This window comes from Impatiens glandulifera, chromosome 4 (assembly GCF_907164915.1).
Source record: "Impatiens glandulifera chromosome 4, dImpGla2.1, whole genome shotgun sequence".
NCBI classification, from domain to species: Eukaryota; Viridiplantae; Streptophyta; class Magnoliopsida; order Ericales; family Balsaminaceae; genus Impatiens; species Impatiens glandulifera.
In genome coordinates this window covers 40008100-40017214 of record NC_061865.1, presented here as the reverse complement: position 1 = coordinate 40017214, position 9115 = coordinate 40008100, and the positions used below count along the sequence as shown (strand labels likewise).

The following is a 9115-nucleotide window of genomic DNA, read 5'->3' as shown; positions in this document are numbered from 1 at the left end:
AATTTATGTTATAATATTATTATAATATTTTATATAAATAATAATTTAATAAATATATATATATATATAATTATTTAATGATTAAATAAAATTAAATAAAATTAAAAAAATTAAAATTAAAATAAAAAAAATAATAATAAATAATAATATGAGAAGAGTGAATAAATAAAAAAATATTAAAATAAATGATGTGAGAAAAATAAACATTAAATTATAAATTGAGTAGGTGGTGTGTTGTCTTCAGTTTTTTAAAATTAGACAAAAATAAGTTTTTTAATTAATTACTTAATAATTATATAACTTATTTTATTAACTAAAATATTAAAATATATTTTTTTAAAAATTATTTTATTTTATTTATATATATCAATATATATTAAGTCATTTCATAAAAAATAATCACTACTTTCTCAAAATCATCATAATCACTATTATTTTCTCACTCTAATTTTTTTTAAAACCCTAATCCGAACAAGACCTTATATCAATAAACTCAAGCTTAATTATAAGCAGAATCAAACGGCACCTTTATATATATATATATAAAATTGGTCTACACTTGACTATCTCTCTCTTGAGGAAATAATTGGTTTGACTCTCTCTCTCCATCTTGAGCCTAATACTTATTGTCTTTCTTCCATAAGGAGTTGATCTTCATCATCCTGTTGTGTTTCTACTGATCAAGACAACTTCAATGGCTCCATGTAAGTAAAGCTCTCATTTTCACTCTTAGTTTCAAGAAATTTCATTTTGTCTTCTTTCTCTTCTTTTTCTCTTTCATTATCTCTCTCACATTAAAATATATATATATATATATATATATATATATATATATATAATTGAAAGATAAACATCATATTTACTTGTGTGGATAAACTATTCATTTAAGTAGATAATTTTTTACATAACTTATGAATTATTTAAAAAAAATGATTATGGTTGATTTTGAGCAAATAGGATATTTTTAATAATAAAAAATTAAGTTATTAATATATAATAATAATAAAATTAATATTAATAAATAAATTTTATTTTAGTATTTTTTTTAAATAAATTAAAGAACAAAATTAAATGATATTTGATTATCTAAAATTATTTAGAAAATTCAAACCTAACAAAACCGAATTAAATATGTATATATTTTTATTTCGGCCCTCTAATTATAAAGTAAACATAATATTTTCAATTAAAAAATATTTGTCTTCAACTATATTGTAAAACATTAATGCACATACATCAATTCATAATTAATTCGGAGCCTTTCTATTCTTTTCTTAGGGTAGATGAGATAAATATGTTATATTAGATAATGAAAACCAACCTCTTCTCTACATACCCAAACATATTAAAGTAAAGTGTATGTGTAAAACTTTATTTTAAAAGTAGGTAATATTTAACCACATTTTTTTTTCAGTTTTAACTCCTTTTAAGTAATTCTCTTGATTTTATTTGATGGTGAAAAATATCCATTAAAGAATCTACTCCATTATCTTCTTTATGCATTATAAAACAAAAAAAATATACACATGTGAAAAAATAAACATTATGAAAATCTGACTCAAAATGTACAAACACTATTGTGTCATAATGACAATCACATGCAAAGTCCAAATCAGATCCTCTCTTGTCAAATTGTGTATCGTGTCCTCTACGTGAAATTATAACATTTTTAATTTTGTTAATTCTTTTAATTTTTCAAAACGTGTCTAATATTCACATTTTTTTAAAATATTTAAATAATTAAATATTTGTTCTAATTTATTTTATGTTTAATTTGATTGATTTATTTCTTTTTCAATTTTTTAAAATTTAATAAAATCAATCAAATAAAAAATAGCATTAAATATTTTTATAATAAAAAAAATAATCCATAAAATAAACAATATATATAAATATATAAATTACAAAATTATTTTTATCTAATCTGCTACACTCTTTATACCTAACATAACTAAAAGTATATCTAAAAATTATTTCAAAGTTTTTAATTAAACTTACATCAAACTTTAAACTCAAAAGTCTTTTCAAACTTATCCAATATCATCATATATTTTTAATTTTTAATATTTGAAAGATTAGTGATATTTTCATAAAAAATAGTGATAAAGATGAAAGTACAATTTATTTATAAAAACAACTCTAACATTTGGAAGTTCAGTATAATTAGTATTAATTTTGGAAGATAATATATTCACTCCTCAATAGTCATTATCTAATTTAATAATATAATTTATTTCATACCATAATCATGTTATCACTTTAACTTACAATAATGACTGTTTTAGTCTTAATTTTTTACTTTAACTTTTGTATGATTGATATATTCTTTTTGAGTTTGAAATTAATTCTTTATAAAAAAAACAAATATGATTCTTAACTAAAACATTAAATAATAGGGAAATTTGACCAAATGACCCTAAAAATGCAGCATAAATTAAATTGCGCTATTGTTTATTTTATTTTTTTACGAAATTACTCTCTTCGCATAAGGGAGAATCGTCACGCGAAAGGAAAGCCTATGAAATTACCTCTCGCGCGTAACGCGAAGGGGCACGATCGTTACGCGAAGAGTACGATTGTCACGCAAAGAACACGATCATTCTGAACTTTTCACATACATTTCATTCACGTGACGATCCTCCCTTTCGTGTTACGCGAGGACAGAATAATTTCTTCAAAAATTTTTTAAGTAGGCAGCTCTAAACATTTAAAGGCTTTAGGATCATTCAAATTTCCCAAATAATATGTTGTATAAAGTGTCTTTATTTTGAATTTACTTATTTGCAGGGAATTCCTGGGTTTGTGAGAGATTTGATTTGAGATCAATTTGCAGTCAAAGAGCAATTGTAGACGGACTAAACTTATTGTCGGTTATTGCTCTTACTCTCTTCTTCATTATCTCCATCTTCTTCGTTAGTTCTCCACGGAGGAATCATGCTTCTTCTTCAGGAGAATTCTACAGAAAGCATTTCACGAGTGTAGTTGCATCTATATGCTGCGGTTTCACTAGCATTGCTTATATTGGTGTCGGGATAAAGAATTTGATAATAGCTCTTGATCATGACAAAGGGTTTAATAACTGGGTTTTGTTGTACTTTCTCAGAGCATTGATTTGGTGTTGTTTATCTATTTCATTGCTTATTCAGAGGTCTAAATGGATCAAAATCTTCGTTTCTATTTGGTGGGTTTTGTTCTTCCTAATGCTTTCAGCCTTACAAATAGAGATTCTAGTCATTCAAGGCGACATTCAGATCATTCAGGTTGCAGAATGGTTTGTAAGCTTCTTACTCTTCTGTTGTGCTGTAAGGAGCTTTGTTCAGCTCTTTTGTCGAAACAACAGCGAAGAAGAAGCCAGCTTATCAGAGCCATTGATCAATGAGGGGATTCAAAAGGATTGTTCAGAAATCGGCTCTGCAAGTTTCTATAGTAAATTAACATTTGCTTGGGCGAATGATTTGCTTCGATTGGGTTATTCAAAGATATTAGAACTTGATGACATTCCAAACCTAGTCCATGAAGATGAGGCCGGTTCTGCATATGAGAGGTTCAAAGAAGCTTGGAATGTGCTTTTGCATAAGGAAAATAGTTACTCTAACATTATTTTTTGGTCATTGGCAAATTTACATGTGAAACAAATGGTGCTTGCTGGAATTTACATATTTCTTAGGACGATATCCATCATAATGGCCCCGTTGCTTCTTTATGCATTTGTGAATTATGCAAGCAATGATATTGAGAGTACTACTAAAGGGTTTTACCTGGTGGGTTACTTAGTAATAGTGAAAGTAGTTGAATCGATCTCCCAAAGACATTTCTATTTCACTTCGAGGAGAATAGGGATGCAGATTAGATCGGCTTTGATGGTAGGAGTTTACCAAAAACAGCTCAAGTTATCAAGCTTGGGACGAAAAAGACATTCATCTGGTGAGATAGTGAACTACATTGCTGTTGATGCTTACAGAATGGGGGAATTTCCAGTTTGGCTTCATTTAGCGTGGAGTTCGATTTTACAACTATTTCTTTCAATGATACTCTTGTTCTGGATTGTGGGTATTGGCACTTTACCTGGCTTAGTCCCTCTCGCTGTATGCGGTATTCTAAATATGCCTTTCGCGAAACTTCTAAAGAAATATCAGTTTGAATTCATGGTAGCACAAGATAAGAGGCTTAGAGCTACTTCTGAAATCTTGAACAGTATGAAGGTCATCAAGTTGCAGTCGTGGGAGGATAATTTCAAGAACGTGATTCAATCCTTTCGCGATGAAGAGTTTAAGTGGTTGGAACAATCGCAACATAAGAAGACTTATTGCACTATCTTGTTCTGGATGTCTCCCACTATAGTTTCTACGGCCATCTTCTTTGGATGCATTGTTTTCAAAAGTGCTACCTTGGATGCCGGAACTGTCTTCACTGTTTTGGCAATTTTGAAGGGAATTCAAGAACCTGTTAGACTTATCCCCGAAATCCTTTCTTCGATCATCCAGGTGAAAGTATCGTTAGATCGAATTCAATCTTTCTTGTTGGATCACGAGATAGAGAACGAGAGAATGTTAAAAGTTAGACCACCTAGTAGTACAAGTACTTGTATTGAAATTCAAAATGGAAATTTCAGTTGGGATCTTGAATTTTCATCTCCTACTTTGATTGATTTGCATATGAAAGTACATTTTGGACAAAAGGTTGCAATTTGTGGCCAAGTTGCGTCTGGGAAATCGTCTCTTTTATATGCAATACTTGGAGAAATACCCAAAATTTGCGGGGAGGTAAGTTAGTTAGTTGTAACAAAAAAATGGTTTCTTAAGTCAACTTGTCCTTCTTTTTAGTAATATTCTTGTGCTTTTTAACAGGTGAAATTATTCGGATCAATTGCTTATGTTTCTCAAGCTTCTTGGATTCAAAGTGGAACGATTCGTGATAATATACTATATGGAAAGGAAATGGAGAAGGGAAAATATGAGAATGTTATAAGATCTTGTGCTTTGACAGAAGACATAAATAGTTTTAGCCATGGTGATCTTACTGAGATAGGACAGAGAGGTCTTAATCTAAGTGGAGGCCAAAAACAGAGAATACAACTTGCCCGAGCAGTGTACAATGATGCTGATATCTATCTCCTCGATGATCCTTTTAGCGCAGTTGATGCTCATACTGCCGCTATTCTTTTCAATGTAAGGCGATGGATTGGTTGTTCGTTTATTTACTTAATATTGAGTACCAATCTCTGATAATGTAATTGCAGGACTGTGTTATGACAGCATTGGAGAAGAAAACCGTCGTTCTAGTGACTCATCAAGTAGAAATTTTGTCGAGTGTCGATCAAATTATGGTAAATGTGATAAAACCCAAGTTGTTTTTGTTTTCTTATGATCAATTAAAATAATATTTAGTATACTTTTGTTATTGTTGATTGATAGGTTGTAGAAGGTGGTAAAATAACTCAATCAGGAAGTTATGACAACCTTCTGAAGAACAGTGTAACTTTTGAACAGCTTGTTAATGCTCATAAGGATGCAGTTAATGTCTTGGAATTTTCAACTGAAACTATGAAAATAAGCAATGGTGAAGTTGAAGAGGTTAATGGGTGTTCTGTTATAAAAGGAAATAATGATGAAGAGATTTCTTCTAAAATTATTCCAATGGCTCAGCTAACAAAAGAAGAAGAGAAAGAAGTTGGGGACTTGGGATGGAAACCGTTCTCAGATTACATCCTCATCTCAAACGGGACACTATTTGCTTCTTTATCCATAATTGCACAATTCACTTTCACAGTACTTCAGGCAGCTGCGAGTTATTGGTTAGCATTTGCCATACAAGTTCCTAACATCACTGGGAATGTCTTAGTTGGAGTTTATGCTGTCATCTCGACGATTGGCATAATTTTTATCTATATGAGATCTTTTTATGCTAATCTTCTAGGATTAAAAGCTTCTAAATTCTTCTTCTTGGGATTCATAAATTCTATATTCAAAGCCCCTATGCTATTCTTTGATTCTACGCCAGTTGGGAGGATTTTAACCCGAGTAAGTGCATTAAACTGTTTTTTATTTATTTTGTTAAATAATGAGCAAATCCAATCCTTTTTTTTGCAGGCCTCATCGGATTTAGGTGTGTTAGATTTCGACATACCGTTTGCATTTGCCTTTGCTGTTTGTGGCTTTATTGAATTAATAGTAATCATCGCCATCATGGCGTATGTAACTTGGCCTATTCTCATTGTGGCTTTCTTTGCTGCAATTGCTACCCTATATGTTCAAGTAAATCTTCAACCCTCAAATGTTTTTTTTAGGATTCTCTGTAGTAATTTATGATGGATGCTCTTTTTTAAATTGAAGGGATACTATCATGCCTCTTCAAGAGAACTAATGAGAATTAACGGAACAACAAAAGCTCCTGTTATGAACTATGCTTCAGAGACATCACTTGGTGTAGTGACCATAAGAGCATTCAACACAGCTAAGAGATTCTCCGAAAACTTCTTGAAGCTCGTTGATTCAGATGCAAAAATTTTCTTTTACAACAGTACAGCTTTGGAATGGTTAACTCTAAGAGTGGAAGCATTCCAGAACTTAACCTTGTTTGTTGGGGCATTCCTCCTTGTTTTACTTCCCAAAGGCTATTTGGCACCAGGTTTCAAAACCAAGTTCAATTTTCGTAAGATTTTAGACAAATATCGAGGTCATAACTCATAACTTGATGATTTCTTTTCTGCAGGACTCGTAGGACTATCATTATCTTATGCTCTTGGTTTATCAATGACACAAGTATTCTTGACAAGATGGTATTGCAGCCTAGCCAATTATATGATCTCTGTTGAGAGAATCAAACAATTCATGCAGTTACCATCTGAGCCTCCCGCAATTCTAGAGAACAGTAGACCACCTAATTCATGGCCTTTTGAAGGGAGGATAGATTTCGAGTGCCTTAAGGTATGGCTACAATTTTGTTGTCACATTTTTTATATCTAGGGTTAGGAATTTGTAATAGTTAATAGTAGATTGAAGAAGATGAGAGGAGAATGGAAGAAAAGATGAGGAAGGATTGCCTAAGCCTATAATAAACTTAAGGATATTTCACTAATTAGAGCCCTAACTAATAACCCTGACCTACTAAAATGTTACAAACACTTCTTATATTTGTTTAGATTCGATATCGGCCAAATGCCCCACTGGTTCTACATGGGATCACTTGCACATTTATTGGAGGGACTCGAGTAGGAGTTGCTGGAAGGACAGGAAGTGGTAAAACTACACTCGTAAGTGCGTTATTTCGGTTGGTCGAGGCAGAGAGTGGGAGGATACTTATAGATGGACTTGACATATGCTCAATTGGCCTTAAGGACTTGAGAATGAAACTCAGCATTATCCCTCAAGAACCGACACTCTTCAATGGGAGTATCAGATCAAATATCGATCCGTTAGGCCTTTACTCAGACGATGAAATATGGGAGGTGTGTAGTAATAGATCTCCCACCCACATCTTAAAGCTTATATCATATTTATGAGTATCTTTCTTTGTTTAGGCCTTGAAGAAATGCCAGCTAAACACCTTCATCAACAGCCTACCTAATTTGCTAGATTCTTCAGGTGATCTAATAATTTTGGAAAGTTTAAACTTGCATCAAAAGCTCGTTTTGCTTTATCTCATTTCTTAGTTAACTTCGTTAATGTAATTGTGTATAGATAACTTAAGAACTTAGGGTAGTTATGAAGAAGACGAGTCATTTCTTAAAGTACAAGAAATAAAATGAGTGACACAAGTTGAAAAAGCAAATAATTTTCTATGTCACGTAGGCCTTGTTGGATGAAGATTTATTCCAAATAATCTCATCGCATCAATTAAAATTCTAAAATATTCTTGCTTTATTATTAAATATTAAATTTAAGAATTCAGTCTAACCCTTCTTATCCGGGTACTAATTCTTCATCCATTCCTTTTCTTTTGTAATCCAAATAACTAGGAACAAACAAATTTTTCATCAAATGTAATCTTCCTTTTCCCCCAAAAAATGGTGAAGCTCATAGTTAAAATATCCTCCCAAAAAAAGAAGCAAATGTAAGCATTCAGATGGATTTATGTTTTGACAGTGAGAGATGATGGTGAGAATTGGAGTGCGGGGCAGCGCCAGCTCTTGTGTCTAGGACGAGTCCTTCTCAAGCGAAACCAAATTCTTGTCCTTGACGAAGCAACTGCATCTATAGACTCGGTCACTGATTCCATTATACAAAGGATTATTCGACAAGAGTTCTCGAAATGTACTGTGATTACCATCGCTCATAGAGTCCCAACTATTGTCGACAGTGACAAGGTCATGGTCCTCTCTTTTGGTAAGCATCAATATCTATAGAAAATTTGTAAATGTCACAAGTGTTTGTAATTGTCTAGTTTATATTCACCTATTGTGAAACTTAGCATAAACAATTATATTTTCTCAAACCACTTTGCGCTAATGCTTTTGCTTTGTCATCTCATCCCCCTTATTGTGACGGTTTTGCAGGGAAGCTTGTAGAATACGATGAGCCTTCTAAACTTATGGAAACCGACTCCTACTTCGCAAAGCTTGTAGATGAATATTGGTCAAGTTGTAGAGGGAACTCCAGGCTAGGTCTTTCAATGCATTAACATGTCTTTTCATGATGCTGATAATGGGTTCGAAGTAGGTTCTTCGGTTGGAAACTTTGGCTGAAGAGTGAGTCCCGAATGTAGTCACCTGTGTAAGTCTAAGGCACCATTCCTATGATATCCCACATTGATAAATATGCACTCTTAACTTGTGTTAGAATAATGAAAGTGTTTACTTTGTTGGGACCTTTTGAGTTTAGCTTGTGGTGTACCATTTGCTTTGTCTATGTATATAACATATGTTTATAAGGTGATCGGAACAGGGATGAGACAAGACTAAAACTATGAATAGAATGCAATAAATTAAGGTGGTGTTGTTTAAGTTTGGGAGATTGTTATTTACCAAATTAATAAATCACAATCACAGGAAATAGGGTTTTCTTATAAATGTGAGCCAAATGGACACTTTGTACAAGTTTTGAATGCCATGTTTCTTTAGTTCAATGCTGGTCCATGGATGGAATCAGTCAAATAGGAAGAAAGTGTTTTTGTCTAA

The 9115-nt window shown here is 32.0% G+C and overlaps 1 protein-coding gene across 1 annotated transcript; it reads left to right on the top strand.

Moving 5' to 3' along the window:
• Positions 1-576: 576 nt before the first annotated feature.
• LOC124933518 (ABC transporter C family member 8) lies at positions 577-8812 on the top strand. Its single transcript, XM_047473933.1, has 12 exons — positions 577-704; positions 2788-4763; positions 4848-5168; positions 5240-5326; positions 5415-6020; positions 6090-6254; positions 6333-6627; positions 6712-6926; positions 7142-7447; positions 7520-7583; positions 8085-8324; positions 8495-8812. The coding sequence occupies exons 1-12, from the start codon at positions 695-697 to the stop codon at positions 8617-8619; spliced, it is 4410 nt and encodes a 1469-aa protein (XP_047329889.1). The 5' UTR covers positions 577-694; the 3' UTR covers positions 8620-8812.
• Positions 8813-9115: the final 303 nt, after the last annotated feature.